At 37.1% G+C, this 23,020-nt stretch overlaps 1 protein-coding gene across 5 annotated transcripts in view; it reads left to right on the forward strand.

Annotated features, from left to right (window-relative positions):
• LOC148950539 (ADP-ribose glycohydrolase MACROD2-like) overlaps positions 1-23,020 on the forward strand; it is a 93,178-nt gene that overhangs the window by 20,229 nt on the left and 49,929 nt on the right. For all 5 annotated transcript variants that reach the window (XM_089091645.1, XM_089091648.1, XM_089091644.1 and 2 more), the window contains 5 exons: positions 1,175-1,289; positions 5,283-5,426; positions 9,002-9,127; positions 11,619-11,722; positions 13,358-13,462. In XM_089091645.1, the coding sequence (XP_088947771.1) occupies positions 1,175-1,289; positions 5,283-5,426; positions 9,002-9,127; positions 11,619-11,722; positions 13,358-13,462 (594 nt within the window). The remainder of the gene's footprint in view (positions 1-1,174; positions 1,290-5,282; positions 5,427-9,001; positions 9,128-11,618; positions 11,723-13,357; positions 13,463-23,020) is intronic.

The raw sequence follows: 23,020 nt of genomic DNA on the forward strand, positions 1-23,020 counted from the left end.
AAACGTATAAATTTCGTTTTATTAGTATGATGGCTTGCTCCTTGATATTTCAAACATTGTGCACATGAATGAATACTGCTCGTAGGCATCATTTTTTATGCTTAGATGTAGCTAGATTTTCATGACAATCGAAAATACTGATTATCTTAGTTTCTAATTAGGTAGCCTATTGAATAGAATGACCTAGGAAACATTCACATTTCATTTTTTTTTTTTTTTTTTTTTTTTTTTTATACTATGAATTTAAGACCCTTTAATGAATAATGTATGCTATTTTATTTGTATGCAGGGGTTAGATCTTTGGCTTAAAGAGGAGATTATGATATTGTGAATATCGACGTTAAGTTTTTCCTGTTAAGCTTGTCCTGTTCAGACTAGAATTGTCTATAGACCTTTTAGACTCTACAGCCGATTCTGAAGCAAATAATTTCAATTTATTTACAATAACTGAAAAGTTATTTCCCTCTATATTTACAACCAAAGTGAAGGGTCGGGGGTTATGTGGGAGGATCTTTCCATGGAGTTACTTTTTATGGGGGAAGGGACATTGTTATGAAGGGGGCACCGAATTTCCCAGTATTATTTAAAAAACGATCAGAAATTAAATAAGAAAAAAAGTCTTTCAACTGAAAGTAAGGAGCAACATCAAAACTTAAAACGAACAGAAATTATTACGTTTATGAATGGGTTTGCCCCCTAGTCAATACCTCGTCCTTTAAGCCAAAGATCTAACTCCTGCCCCTGCAGGCCATCTAACTCCTCCCTAAAAAATTTTCAAATGGACCTCTCTAGTGGGAAAAAGGAAAAACTGTGACCTAAAAATGTAGCTTTTCTATATCCCCCCCCCAAGCAAAGATGCTTTGACTCTTTCCCCCTCAAGGATGAAAATATTTGGACCTATATATTTAATATTTAGAAATATTTATTGTGTTAAACAACTGATTCACCCCAATTCCCACTGTTTTTAAAGGTTGTGCTTTGACCACTTTCTTGAAAGCCCCAAGGATGCTAGTATCTTTTCTATAATGCCGCATATACCTTTTCCCCTTTTGGGCTGCTGAGTAGGGATTTTAAGGGTTTGATCTGTGGTCATTATGAAAACACAATAAACTGCAACTGTTTTAATTGAATCTATTATCAATTCAAAAAATGTTACAAACAATTTAATTTACAGAAAAGTACAGCAAACATGGTTGACACACCAATGGTTCTTTGTGGCAATGCTTGGAAGCCTTTGAAATCTTGGGCTGTTTATTTCCAACAAAACAAGGAGAAGATTTTGAGTAATGGTAATTTTGCATTGGGTTACTGTGTATAGTTTTTGTGTAATTATTTAATATACTTGTTAAAATAGAAAGAATTGAATGAATTCTTTGTAGAAATAAAATACGACTGCAAAAATGCTGAAAGGCTTAATTATGTGCAGCTAAACACACAATATATGCTAAATGATGTATAATATATAGCACAGTTACATTTGGAAAATATAATTAAAATGGTACGAATTTAAGCAACGCATTGTTATTAATATTTGAATTCCATCTATTTATAAAATTTTGGATATTTAGCTGTACAGTGACTGTAAACTAAATAACGTATAATATATATCAAATGTAATTGTGTTAGGCTATAATATACATTTAGCTAACACAACTACATTTAAAAAAAAAATGAATAAAATGTCTCCACTTTAAGAGACGTATTGTTATTTAAGCTCCATCTGTATGAAATTTTTAGATTTTTTGCTATAGGCCTACTGGCTATAAGTGCACTAACAAGGGAAGTTGTATCTTTTTTCATAAATCATAGAAATCTTTAAACATTAAAACTTTCTTTGTCATTTTCAGGGACTTCTTTTAACGTGTTCGTGAAAGTGTTCTCAACAACAATAAAGACTGCTTAAATCATTTGTTAGTTCATGTATCAGCTAGAAAAAAGAAATGAAAATAATTTCTAGCATGCCCTATAGCATATAGAAATAAGTAAGACAACATAACTGTTCTAACATAAATGTTCTGCCACAAGACAGTGAATTTTTTCAAGCAAAAATAAACAAGTTATGTTACAGTATTCATTGGACAACATTACACTTGGCTGCCAAAGTGCATTTCAACTTCTGTCAAAACCTAGCTTAAGATTCAAACAAGCAATGCCTAGGTGTCAAGTACACATGCGCTGTCCAGCTGTGTAAATTGGCCCATATTTATCATCTGAAATTGAATACTTTTTAATTTAGTTTACATATAGTGGAAATTAGATGGCATATTTCCCCTTCTGGACAGATAGACATCTTTCTTTTAGTAATTTATTTCAAGTTTGTATTTAAGAAGGAAAAGACTGAATGAATTAATCAAGTAGCCTCTCGTGAATTCGAAGTAAGCACTCCTTAAAAAAAAGTTTTCAGGGGTGGTATTGGAGTGGCTGTAAATAAATAAATTAGAAATTTTAATCAGTGTTTCATCTGCTCTATTATCCGTCCAAAGGGGGAGGGGGACACTGCTCGCTCTTTGGAACGAGTCAGAAAGAGCTTCACTCATGGGAACTGGCCTAAAAATGCACTATTACGTATTTTTACCTCCCTCCCTCTTACATTTAAAAATCCTCGGGTCTACGGGGTGACTTAAATTCACTTAAATATAGAAGAGGGAACAATTTTGATTCTTGTGGGATCTATTAGAGAAAAAATATATCAGGGTTTGTAGGCTACTCACGTAAGAGTATCTCAGAAAAACAGGAATAATATAGTCCTCTACCCCCTTCTGGTAGACTTTTGAGAAAGCTTTACTAAAATGTCCAAAAAATAAACATTTGGATTTAAAAATATGTTTTGTTTTAATGTAAATAGTAGCTATTTATAGAAAGTCATAGAATATTCAAAACCCCAAAACATCTTAGGGTAATGCTATGTATGGGTTTTCTACATAATTGCAGCATAATAGTAAGTAAATGATACATACTTCAAGATAACTAGATAACAAGATAAATGACTCAAGATAACTTGTAAACTGGTAAATATTTCGCATTATAGTTTACATAAATGAAAGAAGGTCTAGAAAGGTAAGAAAAAAGGGTGTTGTCTGGCGTTGAAAATTCCATATTCTTTTAAGAGTAAAGCCCCCCGCCTTATGTATCGCCTGTCCATACGGATTTGCAAAATATATCTACCAGAGTTTTACATTCAATTTTAACATTGCTCTTGACTTTCCTGTTTGTTGAATTTAGGGTAGAATGAAATTAGCTTTAACACCACTAACACTAGAGGCGGATGCAGTTGAATTTTGAAGGGGGGAGGCTGCTAGGATTTTTGTAAAAACAATCTTTACTATGCATTTTTGTGGTGTAGAATCATGACAATATTTTTTTTTGTCGAACAGGCTGTAGGAGAGAAGGGGGGGGGGGGTAAAGATTCCCATTTTAATAATGGGAATCTTTTTTTTTTTTTTACCTTCAATTTATTTAGTGGTTGTACGGAAAAATGTTTGTACTTTGTGTTCATCTGAGAACTATCTTACAATGCCTTGTCGTAGGCTAGAATTTTGATGAAAATTGTTTAATGCGTGACAGACTCGTATAAATGCGAGTGAAGATTGTACAAAATTTGGGATGCCTCCTTCTCTGGATCCACCCCTGAATTACTTTTTATTAGCCTTGATAGTTGGCCATAAAAAAAAACAAAAAAAAACAAAAAAAAACGCGACTAATCATGCCAGAATAGTTACTAATTATGCTAGAATAGTTATTGTACCAGCTGCTGTACTTTGTGGTAGATAGACACAATTTTTGCTATAAGGTATTAGAAAATTTGTTGGGGGAGTGGGAGGTCTCAACCTGACAGAAAGTTTAATGTAAATTTACCAGCTTTTTTAAGGAGGATCCAATATTCTGGTAATTTGGTACACTACAATACGAGGCTGGATACAGATAATAATTGTGCGGATGTCTTATTTTATGTGAACAAGCTGTATAGGCAATGTTTTCATAAAAGCAAAATATAAGTTTTGGTAAATTTATTGATACTTTTCTTTGTAGTTAAAATGTGCTTGAAGCAGCAGAACAACTCAAGACTACCTCTATTTTCTTTGTTTTTAGTGTAATCCTCCTGCTTCTTCTCTATATTTTTTCCGACTGTGCCCCCAGCTCGAAATACAGTTCCCTGCACCTGCTTCTATTACTACTACTAACAACTCACCGCAGCACCAAGCCGCCAGAGGCCAACACAGTTACGCACGCTCATCCTCCATTCCAATCCATCCCAAAGCCCCCCTCTTTACACCCTCCCAGGAAGTTCCTATTTCCTTTAAATCTTTCTTTACGACATCCTCCCACCCTAACCGTGGACGACCTGCTTTCCATTTAGCCCTAAACGGTTGGCCGAAAAGGACAATCTTTGGCAATGTGTCATCCTTCATCCGCAGAACGTGCCCCAGCCATCTCAACCATTCTCTCATTGAAGCCCTAAAGTGGGATTGAACCACACTTTTCTTACAGCCTACAGTTTGAAATAAGGTCAGTCAGCCGAGTACCCAAAACAATCTATAGGTAATTTCTCTAGAAAATATCTAGCAAATCTTCTTCCGCTTTTTGGAGCGCCCATGGTTCAGAACCATATTTGACCACTGTCATAACTGTAGCTTCTAATATTCTAATCTTGGTTTGCTGACTTATCTTTTATTCTTCCAAATCCTTTTCAGCCGTGAAAAAAAAACACCCTGGGCCTTGGCTATTATACTTTCAACATCTTCACTGCTCCCACCGTCTTTACTAATAACACTACCAATGTAAGTCAAGCTGTCCACGTGATCAATATTTTTGTTACCCAACTTCACCTTTTCATCTTCACTTATTCCTAGCCTCAGCGAATTAGTCTTCTTAATATTAATTTTCAAACCTATTTTAGCACCCTTAACTCGCAAAACCTCTAAAAGTTCAATGATTTTGCCTACACTTTCATCTAGGATGCTTAAATCATCATCATAATATAAGTAAGCCCAGGAAAGTTTTTCCTTCTCATTTGATTCCGTGTTCTCCCATTCCCTTTCTTGTGCTCCTTAAGACAAAGTGCATCAACATCATCCATAATATGTGGGATAAAGCCCAACCCTGTTTAACTCCTGATTTAATACGAAACCAGCTGCTAATCTCATTTCCTACCTTAACCGCAGCAGTGTTATTCTCGTACTGAACATTGATCACTGTTTTCTGCACATGCCTGCTGTAAAGCATCTTAGTTTTGTCGATAAATTCATAGCCCATTGGTACATCAAATAAACTCTTTCTTTTAGTTCCTTCTATTCCTGACATTAACATTTTTCGTTCTGAAAAAGAACTTGGGAAGAAAGTGGCATTAATCAAAGGTGATATAACAAAGCTAAAAGTTGATGCTGTGGTGAATGCTGCTAATAGACCACTACGAGGAGGTGGAGGTGGTGAGTTTTTATGTATTCTTATGTTTCTTAACGGGAAATACCAGGAAATTCAGTTTGGTATGATATAAGAGGATGTACTGTGATTCGGCTGGCTAATAAAGGTTTGAAAGGTATGTATTACGCTCCCTGCCTCCGAAAATTATAAGGAAACTGTTTTTATGCTCTCTGTGTTGCAGTAAAGTGGGAATTTTATTAACGACACATTTCGACCTAATGGGTAAAAAATAAGAGGCGTGTGTTAATTCATTGGTTACTCAAAGGCCAATAACAGCTCTCTATTAATAAAGGCTAATAATAATTGCTATAATTTAGGTTAACAGCCGGTTTCTTATTGAGTGAGGAGTTAAGCAGTCTTGCGTTCTATACCCATTTATATGGATTACTTTGATCGATTTTGTCCCAAGAAACATGAGCCTAGTTGAAAATGTTCGCAAGATGATTTTTTTTGGAAGTTTTGAGGGTTCCGGGCGCAAGAATAGGTTTGAAAATGTATTTTAAGAAGTCTAAGCCGCTTAGACTGGGAATAAGTGAAGGCTGAGAGGTGATGTTGGTAACGGGAAGGTCGATCAAGTGGATAGTTTCACTTACCTAGTTAGTATTGTTAGTAAAGATAGTGGATACAGCGAAGATGTTAAAAGTATAATAGTCAAGGCTGAGGTTGTTTTTTTCACAGTTGAAAAAAGATTGGAAGAAGAGAAAGGTAAATCTGCGAGCCAGATTAGGATATTGGAAGCACCAGTGATCAGTGTCGTTACTAGCCAATTTTTTTTTTTTTGGGGGGGGGGGGAACTAGAGATTTTACCGACTGGCTGGTCATTTTTACCGACTGTTTTTTTGTCAATAATTAGCATAATGTCCGTTTCGAGTACAATAAGTAAAATCACTGCACAAGTCGGTAAAACCACTGCACTTACCAACCGAGACCTAGTTTTCGGTACACATCATGTCACTATTTTAGTGCTTTTTATTTAACCAAATGGAAAATTGTGGCACCATCTGTAAAATCACGGCAGGAGTCGGTAAAATACTGCGTTTACCGACCAAGTTCAAAAACACTGTAGATGATATGTCAGTATTCTCGTGGTCTTTATTAAACTAAACAAAGACTTATTCTTTTTACCGAGTTACCAAAAAATACTGGGAGGGGGGGGAGCGTCTCCCCTTCCTCCCCCCATACATGACGGCCCTGCCAGTGATGACTGAGGTAAAGTATTGTTATGAAACATGGGAAACCCGCGAGAAGGAGGATAATTTTCAGAAGTTTTCCATGGGAATTGTCTACGGATTTTTGTGGGTACCCCTCCAACAAATCGTATTTCAAGCAGTAAGCTGTATGATTATTTTTTTTTTCTACCCCACTTTCTTGGACTATAATAAGAGAAAGGTTGAGATGACTAGAACAAGTTTGAGAATTAAGGATGATAGATTGCCCAAGATGGTCCTTTTCGTCTAACCATCTACGGCCAAACAAAAAATAGGTCATCCCCGAGTGATGGGAGGAGGCCGTATGAGAGGATTTAAGGTAAATTGGAACTTCTTGGGTGTTTGTAAGAGAGATGCTTTGAAAAGGTTGTAATGGAGGAAGAGCGTGGGTAGCTGCGTTGGCCTCAAGCGGCTTAGTGCTGCAGTAATTTGTTAGTAGTAGTAGTTCCTAAGATGGTGTAGATAGATCCTTTTGATAACATGAATTCTCATAATGTCTTTTGATTTAGATCAACATCTCCCTTAACATGCCTTGAGATTTTCACCTTAATGGCCTTAACCATTTCTCAGATATTGATACGCCTTTTTGACAACCTGGATACAGATAGTGTCTTTTGATTTATTTCAAAATTCCTCTTAATCTTCCATGAAAGTTTCAACGGGATACCCTTAGTCGTTCTTAGGACATCGCTGGTACGCCCTTTTGAGAACTTGGAAACATATAATATCTTTTGATTATGTTCAACATCCCCTCAATATTTTCGAAAAATTTCAGCAAAATGCATTTAGTCGTTCCTGAGATATTGCAGACATACTCTTTTGAGAACTTGGATGCAGATAGCTTCTTTTGATTTAATTCAACGTGCCATGAGAGTTTCAAATTAATAACATTAACCGTTCTTTCGATGTTTTAGACGCGCCCTTTTGACCACCTGAATGCATTTAGTGGACTTTTGATATAGTTCAGCATCCCCCTCAACTTTCTTTTAGAGTTTCAACTAAAAACTCTTAGCCATTCCTGAGATATTGCTGATATGTCTTTTTGGGCTCATGAATGCACATAGTGTCTTTTGCCTCAGTTCAACACTTAGCTGTTTCTCGCTTATTGGAGATACGTCCTCCTGACAACTTGGATGTACGCAATATCTTTTGATTAAGTTCTATGTCCCCTGAAAGGTTCAACTGAATGCCTCTAGCCGTTCCTGAGATATTACGTCTAAGCTCTTCTGACTACCTTGGTAAACATAATGAGTATTGGTTTAGTTCAACTTCCCCCTCAACATTCTATGAAAGTTTCAGCTTAATACTCTTAGCTGTTCCTGAACTTTTGCTTAAATTTCAGCTTAATTTCCTTCAATGTTTCTTTGATATTGCAGATGTGCCCTTTTGACCGCCTGGGTGTATATAGGGACTTTTGATTTAATTCAACAGCTCCCTCAACATTCCCTGAAAGTTTTAACCAAATACCCTAAGCCATACCTGAGGTAGCGCAGATAATCCTCTTTTGACGTCCTGAATGCATAAAGTGGTTTTTAAAACTTATTTCGACATTCCCTGAAAGTTTCATCTCCATAAATTTAACTCTTTTGAAGATTTATGATCAAATATTCCCCACTTTCCCAATATTAAAACCAATATGTAAACAATGGCAACATACGCAATTTACGGCCATCGATTCAGAGACAGTGAGGGGTTGCGTCATCCCTGGAGGCATAGTTATTGGTGCGTTTGATTGTTTTGAACAAAATGGCAATCACAAAATTTTGAAGACGGGAGGGAACTAAGAAGGGTGTGGTTGGGGCTGGTTAACCTCCAATCGCTTTGGACTCTTAAGAAGGGCACAAGAACTTTCAATTTTCAATTGAATTAGCCTCCTGCGAAGTTTTTACAATTCCATCCGTACGCTATGACCTTGGAAAAATAAAAATAAAAAAATAGAAATCACTTCGCTCTTTACGTAGGAGCGCTGCCTATGATAGATATAACTCTTACACCACTCGATTTTAATTGTAAACTCAAAGGAGACATTTTTTAAAGATGATTCCTGGTCACGTGGTATATTTTTGCTAACGTACTAAATACTTATATAACCAAATTTTCAAAGTTTATTTACGTATTCATTATTTTTTGCACAAAATATTAGAAATAAATCTTAGCGTTTTCGTAACCTATCCTTGTTTAAATAAGAAAAATATTCTGGCTGTTTCAGGTAGCCATTTTTTCCATTTTTTGTCTTTTCATTTTTAGGGGCTAGTTGTAGTTACTTGACTGTCGAGCTTGTGTAGACTCTTTATATATGACATATTGTAGCTTGTCATTACAATTTTTATTAAAATTTACACTGCTAATATTCATCCTCGTTTTCGTTTCAGTCGACGGAGCTATCCATAAAGCGGCTGGATATCAACAGCTTTTGAGCGAGACGAAGAAACTGTATCCTCAAGGATGTCTTCCTGGAAATGCTGTCATCACCAAAGGCTTCAATTTACCAGCAAAGAGTAAATTTTCTCTTGTGTACAATTCTTTGAAATCTAATCGTGCTGTGCCACCGTAAAAATTTGACCTAGGATGGTGGGGGGGGGGAATATTTCCTAAGATGTTTTAATTTGACTCTTTAGATCTTGATATTAGAAAAAGAACATTTGGAGTGATCTTTTCTTTCCAAATTTTTCTTCAGGGGGGTGGGTAAAGTAGGTCTCAAGTTTTTAATTGGGAATGGCGTCAATATACTGAAACCTTTTTGTACTGTTAGCTGCTATAGGATCTATAATTATCTATTCCTGGTTAAGTAGCGAGGCAAACTAAAGGACACTATGTGTTCCCAGTGATCAAAACAGTGTATCTGCGATAATATGAAAAAAGCTTTGTGGATTACATTAAAATTGTCAGGGAGCGTTGGAAAAGGTGGCAAGTGTTTTTGAATCTTGAACGGGGAGAGAAGAAAAATCTAAATATTCCTTCTCTTGTTCGACCAGAATCTTCCCTGTGAAGTATTGTCCTTGTCTAAGGAGCAGCGCGGGTGATCCAGGTGAAATTTTCAAAAGGTGCTGAGGTGTCAAGTTGACCTAGGATTTTCTTGCGGGAGGTAAAAGGGGTAAATTGAAGGAAACCATGTATCCAATTCATCATATGGCATATATGCAATATCTAGGCAATAACAGGTAGGGATTGAGCTGAAACTTAGGATTGCTGGGGACAGGGAGATGAGGTGTTTCATATTTTGTTTTACGAGGGAGGGGATGTGGGGGCCAAAGATCTCTTCTATCTCTCTAAAATGTTTAGCAATTTTAGACCCAGTAAAACTCTGAATATATTCACGATGAGGTAGTGAGATAAATCAACAGAGGATATAATCACCCAGGCTTTTAAAATGGAGTATCACTAACATGTTGGAAGTGATGGGGGAAGGGATGAAGGATGAAGAGGGCAAGTTAAAACTTTCAGAGAGCGTTTGGGGAGGGAAATGGATCCTCATATATTATGTTAGGGAAAGAAAAAAGAATGACAAAACATCTTTGTGTCCTAAAAATTGGTTTGTTCGAATTAGGACCGACAGTTTTTCCTGGAAGCTCGAAATCTTTTTTGGTAAGCTTATATTCACTAGTCAAGGAAGTCCTTATGCACAGAGAAAAATAAAACTAAAACAGAATTAATTTGTCTGAAAGTGGGCCCAATACTTTTTGTTCGATCAGCTAGGACTCAATAATTTTATATAATAATAATTTTGTTCAGCCCAGCTACTTAACTCAGAACGTTTCTCATCATTCCAGGCTAAAAGACTAGAAGGTTTGGAATTAAAAAAAAAAACGGGGCCTGATGAGTCTCTTGGCCGGCTGGAATCTAATGTAGAAAACAAACTTGAAACTAGTTTTGGCTGCTTCGGTTCATGATACTTGAAATGATTCCGATTTTTTTTTCGTCTCTGAAATATTTTAACTTACAGGACATGTATACAGGGCGAGGTACATTAGCACCACCAGGAAGTTTCTCAGGGAAGGGGGGGGGGGGTAAGTGCTACCAAAAGCAATGTATTAAGTCATGCTCAAAGACATAGTTATTGTATTTTTCGACCATGCTGAACAAAATGGCTATCAGAATTTTATCAGGTGACTTTGGGAAAAAATGAGCTTGGAAGGGGGCCTAGTTGCCCTCCATTTTTTTGGTCACTTAAAAAGGCACTAGAACTTTTAATTTTCGATTGAATGAGCCCTCCCGCGATATTCTAGGACCACTGAGTCGATACGATCACCCCTGGGAAAAAAACAAATAAACACGCATCCGTGATCTTTCTTCTGGCAAAAAATACAAAATTCCATATTCTTGCAGATAGGAGCTTGTAACTTTTACAGTAGGGTTCTCTGATACGCTGAATCTGATGGTGTGATTTTCATTTAAGTTCTATAACTTTTAGGGGGTGTTTCCCCGTTTTTTCGAAAATAAGGCAAATTTTTTCAGGCGCGTTACTTGATGGGTAAGACTAAACTTGATGAAACTTGTATATTTGAAATCAGCATAAAAATCTTATTCTTTTGATGTATCTATTAGTATAAAAATTCCGTTTTTTAGAGTTCTATTGAACCGGGTCGCTCCTAACTTACAGTTCGTTACCACGAACTGTTTGACTATTTGATATTATTCAGCTATTTATTTGTTTTATTGCGTCTTTATCCATTGTGTACATGTGTTTTCGAATTATTAGAATATTCTTTTGTTTGCAGTGCTATTTATATTTTATACGAATTTTTGGTTCGGTAGTTACTCTTCTTAATCACACCTTAGGTATTATTTTGGGTTTCGGTGAATTTCCCCTGATTATAGGCTTTTTGATTGTAAGGGTAGATCCTCTTTCCTGTGTTTCCTTTTCTTAGGTTGGTCCTCTTCATTTGTAATTGCAAAAACATTTTGTTATTCTTCTTATTCAAACTTTTTACTATGTAATTTTTTTGTCTCTTGACAATCTTCTCCTAATTCAATATTTTTCTCCTCTAGATATAATCCATACTGTCGGCCCAATGGATAAAGACGATGAGACATTGATGAGTTGCTATCACAATTGTTTCAAATTATGTGTCAAGCATAAACTTCGATCTATTGTAAGTGCGACCATTAAATTCAGTACTTTAATCATCGTCAGACATGCAGAAAGGGTAAAATATCTTAGAAGCAATGCTCCTTGGAATATAAGGGCTCCTTTGAATATCTTCCCTGAAAATCAGGGAAGGCTCCTTTGAAGCTAACTTGTATGTGGGATTTTTTAGGAGTGAAGTACTTTAAAAGTCCTATACTGTTTGATAACATTTGTTTTTAGTTTTTATTCTGCTGATTTTTCATGCATGTTTTTTTATGGCACCCGATATATCGAGATCAACAGAACTGCATGCATGTGGAGGTCGTTTTTGTTGAAAATGAAATCACCTCAGACTTCGCCAAAAGGTCCGCACAGGAAAGTATGGAGAGATAGAGGGCTAGCTGTTTCCCACTGTTAGACGAAAGATACATACAAAGTAAAAATATGGCAAAACTCAGAAAAAAGATGGCAATACCTTTTTTATCCTTTGTCAATCCGAAAAATGAATGTGTTTGTCCTTGGCTACGTATATGGCATATAATTCTTATTGTTATTTAGAAAGCAGGTATCCTAAGACATTATTTCTGATAATATTCATGGCCTATTTAGAGAGTTCTGATAATATTCATGGCCTATTTAGGGATAAAAAAAAGTCGAAAATACTGAACAGGCAATGTGTTAAATTCCACTATCTGCTTAGGTTTTTAAATTACTTTTCAATAAAATGTTTTTCAATAAATCGAAATTTATTCAATTCTGTAGTGCTATCTCAATTTTTCAATAAACTGAGATAACACTACAGAATATTAGAATTTAGTTCACACTGATTTATCTTCTTATATGTTCTACTATATTGACATTTTTCACTATCATGACATACTTTCATGATATCAGGTGTTTATTTCTCGGGCTAACAGTAGCAGGCGAGGAAGAGGAAAAGATTTGGGAGGGAAAGGAAGAGGGAGAGGGAAAGATTTGGGAAACTGCACTTTATCTTCGTTCACTTCGTTTGTCTTATATTTCTTATTTTTTCCGAATGTTACGACTGTAATAATGTGTTTATATTCGAAAAACTCTTTATTAAATTTATCCTTTGAAACATTGAATTTCTCCAAAATAGACATTTATCATTTGAAACATTGAAATTTCTCCAAAATAAACATTTATCCTTTGAAACATTGAAATTTCTCCAAAATAGACATTTATCCTTTGAAACATTGAAATTTCTCGAAAATAAACATTTATCCTTTGAAACATTGAAAATTCTCCAAAATAGACATTTATCCTTTGAAACATTGAAATTTCTCCAAAATAGACATTTATACTTTGAAACATTGAAATTTCTCCAAAATAAACATTTATCCTTTGAAACATTGAAATTTCTCCAAAATAGACATTTATCCTTTGAAACATTGAAATTTCTCCAAAATAGACATTTATCCTTTGAAACATTGAAATTTCTCCAAAATAAACATTTATCCTTTGAAACATTGAAATTTCTCCAAAATAGACATTTATTCTTTGAAACATTGAAATTTCTCCAAAATAGACATTTATTCTTTGAAACATTGAAATTTCTCCAAAATAGACATTAGTAACCAACGTATGGTGCTCAATTTTACGTCAATCTAATAGTCTGTTTTATCTTATTTTCATTCAGGCGTTTTGCTGTATAGCTACAGGAATTTATGGGTTCCCTAATGACCGAGCAGCCAAAATAGCAGTATCATGTGCTCGAGCTGTTCTTGAACGGTACTCAGAAAATGTAAGTCGGTCTTCATGTTTAATTTTACTTAATATAGATGGTATGTGTCTGCACATAACAAATCACTAATCTGAAAACGATTACATTGTGCTATATGGGCAAAAGTTAACAATCAGAGTAAGTTGGTTTTTGGATGCTAACTAGAGATCATAGACGTTACTTCCGTTTGTGTGCCTGATGCCTAAAGGTGAACGAGTGTATCCGAGTGTATAGAGATTAACTACTGTATAGAGATTAACGAGTGTATAGAGATTAACTACTTTCAGTAGGAGTTCATTGAAAGGTAACGAATTTTATTCGTTGTTCGATAACCATGGCCAGTTTTTGTCTCACCAAAGGAGGATAGAGTTGAAACTTTCAGATAATTTTCTTTCTTGGGGGAAGGGGGAGTGAAGAGTCTTGGATTTTTATTTTTGGGGGAAGGATTTAGTTAATTCCCTTCTGGTCCCCACAAAATAATGGGCGCTCAGGTTTTTTTAAGCCTCTTGACCAACAGGGATTTTGACTAGTTTCCAATATTCTGTCTTGCTCTGCTACTAGGTTTTTCGTCACATTTTCACTTTCTTGAAATTTCAATAGGTGGTTCATTGAATTGCAACCCAAGAATGGTCATTCTAAGGAAAAGAAGAGGCACAAATAAGCTATAAAACTGCATCGGAAACACATTACGATGACTTGGTTTTTTCGTTGAAGGAGGAGGGGGGAATTTTAGTATTTGCTTGATTAAAGGATATCAAACTTTATAAAAATGAAGGTAAACTTAGAAAGAAGAGCTAAACTTATCGGTGACGGCCTATATGTAATTGCTGCTACAATTCTTTTTTCAGGCGGAAAAACTTGCAACAGTAATGTACAGCACATATACCAAAGACTACATTTACATAACTAAACTTAAAACAATGCTTTGTCACGTGATTTCCTTTTCTTTTTTGAAGGCAATGCTACTTCTGCTGCTGCTGCTACTAACAATTCACCGCAGCACCAAGCCGCCTGAGGCCAGCACAGCTACGCACAATCTTCCTCCATCCCGATCTATTCAAAGCCTCCTTCTTTACATCCTCCGAGGAAGTTCCCATTTCCCTTAAATCTTTCTTTATGACATCCTCCCACCCCAACCGTGGACGACCTGCTTTCCGTTTATCCCTAGACGGTTGACAGAAAAGGACATATCTTTCGGCAATTTTTCATCCTTCATCTGCAGAACGTGCCCTAGCTATCTCAACCTTTCTCTCATTATAGTCCTAGAAAGTGGGATTGAACCACACTTTTCGTACAACCTACTGTTTGAAATACGCTTAGTCAGCCGGGTACCCAGAACAAGTTCTAGGTAATTTCTCTGGAAAATATATAGCAAGTCATCATCCGCTTTTCGTAGCGCCCATGCTTCAGAACCATATTTGACCACTGTCGTCACTGTAGCTTTCAATATTTTAATCTTGGTTTGCAAACTTATCTTCCTACTCTTACAGACTTTTTTCAACTATGAAAGAAAAACCATGTCTTTGCTAATAATGCTCCCACTGTCTTTGCTAATAATACTACCAAGGTAAACTAAGCTGTCTATCTGATCTGTCTTTTCGTTACCCAACGTCGCCTTTTCATCTTCATTTATTCCTAGCCTTAGTGACATAGTCTTCTTAACATTAATTTCCAAACCTATTCTAGCACCTTGAATTAGCAAAACCTCTAAAGGCTCATTCATTTTGCTCACACTTTCTATTAGAATGCTTAAATCATCAACATAATTTAAGTTCAGGAAGGTTTTTCCTCCCCATTGGATTCCGTGTTCTCCCATTGCCTTTCCTGTGCTCCTTAAGACAAAGTCCATCAAAATAATCCATATAAAGGGGGATAGAACAAACCCCACTTAACCCCTGATTCAATACGAATTAAGTTGCTAACCTCATTTCCTACCTTAACCACAACAGTGTTATTCTCGCAAATAGCACTAATCACTTTCATATATTTGTCTGGTATACCATACATGTATAAGACCTCTGCTAAAGCTCTTCTATCAGCTGAATCGAACACTTGCTCATAATCTATAAAACTGAGGACTAAAGGTATTTGACTACTCAGGCACTTCTTAGTTATTAACCTAAGAGTGAAAATTTGGTCGACATATCCTGTGTCCTTTCTAAAACCGCACTGTTCTTCTCTTATAACTTTATCTACTGAATCTCTCAGTCTAAAAAGTATCATATTTTCTTATACAGGGGTTTAATTCGATTTTTTTCTAAAATTTGCTAGGTACTTCCCCTTTTTCAAAAATCATATTCATAATCTTCAGTAACTTTTTTCTAACCTCAGAGCCACCATTTTGAAGAACCTCATTTAGCACACTATCAGCATCCTGGGCCTTGTTATTTTTTAGTGCTTTTAGTACTGTCGCTAATTCTTCCTCATGAAACAAATCTTCCTTCGCACCCAAGTTATCACAAACTTTTTCATTTTCCTCTAACTCTATCCTGATCTGCAGGATCTTTTCCTGCAACTCTATCTTGGTTCAGCACATTCTCAAAATGTTCAGCCCATCTTTCTTTTGAAGGCAATAAAACATAAAAACCATGCAATCAGTGAACAAATTACAAAAGAATGGGGGTTTTTCGAAAAGTATCTCCATGTAGCTCTCTTCAGTGTAAGAACGAGTATCAACATGCGGAAAAAGACTGAAATCAGAATAGAAAAATGGAGAAAGAAACTGATTAAAATTAGGACGCTCCTGCACAGCTATGAAGCACCACAAGCTGTAGCGTCTATGAGTTTCGACTCGAACTAAATAAATGTACAATAAAAGTCCTAGCTGCTAGTCGCTACCAAGTTTATTAGAAATCCGACTGACCGATCTAATGGATGTGGTTGACGAGAATATACTCACAACCCTTATATCATGGATAGTATTATTCATATCCCAAAGGAGTTTGGCCTCGATAAACGTATAAATGAGTTGTTCTCTCGGAAAATGCGTGAAGAGGATAGAAACGGTTAACCTCATTCAGAGCCGAATAAAGAACCGAAAATTATTTTTGATTTCGTCTTATTTAATCAAAAGAAACAAGTAAAGTAGTGAAGTAACTGTTATCTACACTAAATTTGAAATGAAGGCTAAAGCATTTGATACAGCAAAAGAAAAACAAAGAATATACGAACCATTGAGGGAATCAGTGATTTCTACTCTTTGTCTGTCGGCGACAATTTTTTTAGGTAGACCAATTATGACTAGATTCATAATTGAATCAGAAGAAGCATATACTTTGCACTGAAAAGTAATATTTTCTGTATCAGATCTAGTGGGAGCCCTGCTCTTCTGGTAGAAGATAGTAATATATTGACCCCTCGTTCTCCCTTTGTTTCAGAGGTAGAGCCAATTTTCGGCTCCGAAAAGTGTTAACTAGAACACGAGCTGTTACTTCTTGCTAGGCGGGTTGGGTTCTGGTAAACCTTTGATTGAAGTCATATATTGAATCTTGGAACCTCCTTTTCTCTCCCCCACACAGTTTGGATCGGGTCCCAGTCTGAAAAAGTATTACCTCTGACTTTCCATCAAGTTTTGTTAAGATCCAACAAACCTTATGGAAAATTGAATTGACGATAAGAATTTAAAGATTGCCTTCATCAACATAGGTTTCTGCGGCACCTGACATGGCTCTTTACTTAGGCAACAATACTGCGTTGCCTCTGATTTTTATTTTATTGAACTGTCTAAAACATCATATTTGTATAAATCTCGGGTCTAGAAGTAGACTGAAGCAATTTCAGTTGAAGCAACTTGCACATTTTCCAAAAGGGATTATTGCACCCCAACCAAATCAGAACAAAACTAAGAGGTGCTGTCCAAGCTCTCTCCTTTACGGACTCGGACCTGAACTAACTAGTGCGGGGGTGAAAAAAATTCGAGCCTCCAAATTCTTGTCGTCATCAGGGCAACAACACAAATGGTTGTCAGATGTCATTAAAACTTGGTAATAAGTAAGAGTAAGTGTCCTGATTTTACTTTGGGGGGGGGGGGGTCCAAGATGGATTAAATATTTTTGGCGGGAAGGGGGGTAGTCTTTTTACTTTTTTTTATCAGTGGGTGTTACAATAGGGGCTATTAAATCTGATTCAAACTTTGCGGAAAATAAGAGTAAGTGTCCTAGTTGGGTGTTTTGGGTGCCCAGACGTAATTGGTTTTAGCAGGGGAACTGGAAGGGATCCCTAGATTCATATTATCGGAGTATCTACTAGAAAAGAAGGTCGAATGCCTAATAAACTTTGTCGAAAAGAGGAGCTAGTGTCTTAGTTAACCCTTTTGGGAATTCAAGCTCGGTACGATCTTTATGGGGAAGAAGTTCTAAGTTCTTCACGCCTTTGCATCTAGCAGAAATGGCTGCCTGACACAAAACAAGCTTATTTGGAACTGGGAATAAGTGTCCTGTATCTTTTCCTAAACCTCTATCTCGGTTTAGCACATTTTCAAAATGTTTTACCCGTCTCTCTTTAAGGCTTTCCTTATCACTAATTGTGGCCCCGTTCCTAGCTTTACCTTGGACAAGTCCAGATTGACTACTCCCTCTCAAACTTCCTTCTGAGCAACGTCCGCTCAGTAACGAATAAAGTAGATGAGTTAGATGTCATTCTACGTCAGAATAACATCCATATCGCCGCAATTACCGAAACATGGCAGCTCGACGAAACAAGTGGAAGGATGGCTGGTTACTTTCTTGAACTCTAGAACAGACAGGATTGGCGGAGGTGTTGCCCTGTATGTACGCGATGATATCCCCTGCAAATATTTAGATAACTTCAATGACCCTAACCATGAAGCGATCTGGGCATTATGCAAGCCAAAACATATACCACGAGATGTCTCTTGCATCATTATCACAAGTATCTACTATCCTGAAAGCGCCAATAACAGACGGCTGTTGGTATCCTACCTTCAGTCTACGTTAGACACATTACGTCAGCGGTATAGCCGCCCGGGCTTCATAATAGCTGGTGACTTCAACCAAACAAAGAAACAATGGCTTGCTAATACGCTGGGTATGTCACAAGTGGTCAAGATACCCACCCATGTGACCGGGAGCACCCTTGACCTTATTCTTACAAACATTGCTCCATATTACAAAGACGTGTCTTCGAACGGGCCATTGGGCAAATCGGACCATCACACTCTGCTGATGAAGGCAAAAAGTGAAATCAGGAAGCTTAAGAAAATAAAAGTACTCCGGAGACCTATCACGAAGTCTGCTATTAATACGTACGGAATATGGGTCGGTATTCACTGCTTCAGCGAAGTATACAACGAAAGCGATGTCAACAGGAAAGAGAAATATTTCAGTCCCTACTCTATGACAAATACTTAGAAGTTTTCCCGGAAAAGTAATTTGTAGTGAGCGAATCTGACAAGCCCTGGATCACTCCAAAAATAAAACAGCTGATTTGCGAAAAAAACACTGTAAGGCAGTCAAGTGGTGACGCAACGTCGTTACGATTATTAAGAAACAAAATCGTTAGCCTTTGTCGCGAGGCAAGAAAGTTCTTCGGAAAATCCCTTTCGGACCCTGAAATAAAAAAGGATCCCCGTAAATGGCACCGTCTAGTAAGGCAGATTGCTGGGAAAACAGTATCATCCAATATCCGTATTCTGAACAATGATGGGTCACTCGTGAGTGCAAATGACGTCAACAATTACTTTACTGACATTTGTACATCCTTTCCTGCCCCAACTAACACTGAAATAGAGAATCTACTGTCAATATGCCCTGACGAAGGTAAAATCGAAATAGTTGAGTATCAAGTTTTCAAAGAGCTGAACAAGTTGAGTCCATCCAGTAGCTCTTTTCCTGAAGAGCTGCCTATAAGGTTAATACAAGAGTTCTCTCTTTTCCTGGCCAAGCCACTTGGACACATCATCAGAGAATGTTTTGCCCAGTCAACTTTCCCGTCATGCTGGAAATGTGCATTTGTGTGTGTTATACCAAAGACTAAAACACCCAAATCTTGCAATGAGTTATGACCGATATCAATCACATCTACCTTTGCAAAAGTCACCGAGTCATTCATCCTGCGTGAATTGCTCAAGCAAACGCGGGAAAACATGGACCGTTACCAGTATGGCGGCCTCAAAGGTTGCAATACCTCGATATACCTCGTGCGCCTAGTTGACATTATCTTTAAGTGGCTTGACAAGGGCAGTACCTTCATCTACCTAGCTCTCGCCCATTTCAGGAAGGCATTTGACCTGATTTGTCATCTTACGGCAGCTAAAAATATGTGAGCCATGGGCGCACAGAAGCGGTCTCTTTCATTAGTGATGAGCTTCCTTCAGGACAGAATGCAGTGTGTACTTCCATTGTTTGAAGGTGACTTGATCTCATACTGGTCTAAACTTACCTGTGGAGCCCCTCAGGGTACAAGACTTGCTGGTTTCATATTTATCTCCCTCATCAACTTCCTCCTTCAGAATTTCTAAGAGCAACTCAAATTCGTTGACGATTTATCATTTGTCCTCAAATACCTCGTGAGAGAAGGTGTAATTGAACGTCAGTTCAGCGAGACCCTTCTGACATCCTTCTCTGAGGACTGTGAATGTTACAAGCTGACACTGAATGCAGATAAATCAATGATCCTCAGGTTTTGCCCCTTAAAATGTGATCTGGAATTCTCGCAAGTCCCTTTCCCTGTTGTTCCATCTGCAAAAATCCTCGGAGTCACATTATCGATGGACTGCACATTCACCGAACACGTGGAGAAGGTTATTAAGGCTGGCAATGCATCACTTCAGACCCTTGTCCTGATGCACAGGTTTGGCTGCGACACTCAAAGCCTAAAAAATGCCTATATTACGTATGTGAGACCTCTACTCGAATACGCCGTTGCTGTCTGGGGACCTTTTGTTCAGAGCACCCACTACCTTTGCGATGACCTTGAATCTTTGCAGAAACGAGCTGTTAACATAATCGTTGGTAACAGAAGTGACGACTACAACAAACTCTTGCAAGAACTGAACCTTGAATCTCTCAGCGCCAGACGATTATCACTGATCATGTCCCTCGGCAAGTCACTGCTATCTTCGCCCCATCACAGACTGATCCTCCCACCCGATGCTCCTGTTAACCAAAGAACCAGATCCCAGTCAAAGCTACAACCCCCGGTCTGCAGGACCAACCGCTACAAAAACACGTTTGTCCCCTTTTTCGTAGAAGCATACAACAAGTCTTAGTGTTATTAGTATTCACGTGTTAGTGTTCTTATAGTGTTATTATAGTGTTATTTGTATTTTTTTTTCCATATTGTTGTAAAGACGACATAAATTAGCCATGGCTACGCTGTTCGATCTTAATAAACCTATGTCTATGTCTATGTCTAATTTGTTAGCATGCCAGTACAATATTTTAAAATTATTCCGTCTAGCTGCATCTTCTAGATCGTCGGCAATTTTACCCATTGGGTCCACTTCACACCTCCTTTGTTTATATTTTAATGCTTTCAAATCTTATTTGGAACTAGGAATAAGTGTCCTAGCTGCACTTTTTGAGGTTCAGTACCCATTCTGTCCTCTTTGAGGGTGGGGGTTCCCTCTATTCTATACATCTTGACATCTACCCGAACGAATTGTCGGGTCTCAATCAGACACAATGAGAAATAAAAGTAAGTTTGTTAGTCTGGCCTTCTCGGAGCTGGTCTCCCCTGACCTATGGGGGGGGACTATATAAATTCTTATCATTGGTAAATTTGCATCAAGGGGTTTTCAGATCTCAATGAACGCGATAGAATGTAAGAGCTAAGGTCAGAGTTATGTCTTGTGGATCAGGTCATGGTTCAGAAAAAAAAATTACCCTTGTTTGGGATCCTACTGTCAGGAACCCTGATTATTTTTTCTATTTTCTTTAGCAATGGGGTCTCCTTGGCCCAAGGATTAAAAGATAAAGGAAGGCAATTGAAAAGAAACAAGTTTTCTGACTTTTTTTCGAGTCCAATGTTTGAGGGTCTCTGCCCCTTGGCTGTGAGAACGATACCTTGAAGTTTCAAGCCAATGGGACAGCCCAGATAAAAAATGTTAGTCTTTTTCCACTACAAAACCTATCTGTAGACACAAACCAGTTACATAAATTGATCTTCAGGAATTCTTGAGCCTTGCTTTTAGTTTAGTTACAGCTTCAAATTAAATAACTACCAATTTAAGCTAATCGCTATCTGTCACCCTGTCGTAGCTAAACCGTAGTAAATCGTGGACAACTTAAAATTTTTTATCAATGCATGGACTACAAAAGACTGCCCTAATATACCCCTTCAAAGGATTTGTTGTTTAGTAGGTTGCAGCAGCGCTCATATGCACGACACAAAGGGTCGGTGCATAATTTTTTGATAGGTTCAAATTCAGCTTTCTATGATTATCCATTCTCCACTATGAGAGCTGAAAAAGCAGAGTAATTGCTTTTTCTCTGTTATGGACTAAAAACTGTTTTCCTTTTTTTCTAAACTTATATGAGGTGTTTTAGGGTCGTAGTGGGCAGTAAATAAAATTCTGCTCTTTATTACATCCTTGGTAATAATTACCACTGCACACAGGTAATAATACTCTTTGGAGACAGAGGATTGAAGCTTATGTCTCTTTGTGGCAAAGATTAAAACATTATTTTTCCTCTGTATTTTTGGCTTTTTATACTTTGGATGCTCCATTAATATTAATCCTAAAATTTGGTAATTCAAGATAAAAATGTTTTCCTAGAGATGGATGATCAAAGTTGTGTAAAACTCGATTTGCGTTGCTAGGGCAACATGAATTGTTGCACTGACCTTTGGTCGGCCTCGTCGACAAAAGTGTTTTTAATTTTGTTCCATCGCCACCGATCAAATGTAGTAGTTGTCAACCCCTCAATATCATAAAAAAGAGTATGTCTTGCGAACCATTTCTTTTTAAAGAAAAGAAAATGATGTCACATTCCTCAATAATGGTCTTAAAACACGCCATGTTCTTAATACAATCTTTATTTTTTAGATTTTTACACTCAGTAAAAGGTATTTTTATAATGCATCTTGTATACTAGCTAATTTTTGTTGCTTTGCCCTAGAACACAAAACCTAACAAGGTCCATGTTATTGTTTCAAAAATTGTAGCATGTGCAACCTAAGACTGCATTAATTTGCCTCAAAATATATCTCCTATTAACTGTTTCATATGTAAAAAAAAATTATTATAATTCTTTCACCGAGTGGTTACTACATGAACGCTTTACTAATAATTGCAAAATTGCGCCACTGCGCCACAGTGTTGTTCATATCCATATGCGAGGAGTCATATTTTCCTACCCTGTAATGCATCAGAAAATAATAAAAGGCAGACTGATTAGCAGAGGTGTTTTGCTCCTCGTCTCTGAGGATAAACAAACTTTACGATTATTGATTTCAAGTCACCCTTTGCGATAGAGTAGGAAACCCTAAACTTTGAAGTCTTCTTGTCTCTGGGCTGTAAAGTTCACAAGTCTGAAATTCATTGATCCAAGTCTTCTTAGCTGTAGATATCTTCCTGCCAAATTTTAAGTGGATGCGGATGCTTTAGGCAAAAGATAG

Source organism: Artemia sp. Qi Xiang Cuo, chromosome 7 (genome assembly GCF_049724085.1).
Source record: "Artemia sp. Qi Xiang Cuo chromosome 7, ASM4972408v1, whole genome shotgun sequence".
In the NCBI taxonomy this organism is placed as follows: Eukaryota; Metazoa; Arthropoda; class Branchiopoda; order Anostraca; family Artemiidae; genus Artemia; species Artemia sp. Qi Xiang Cuo.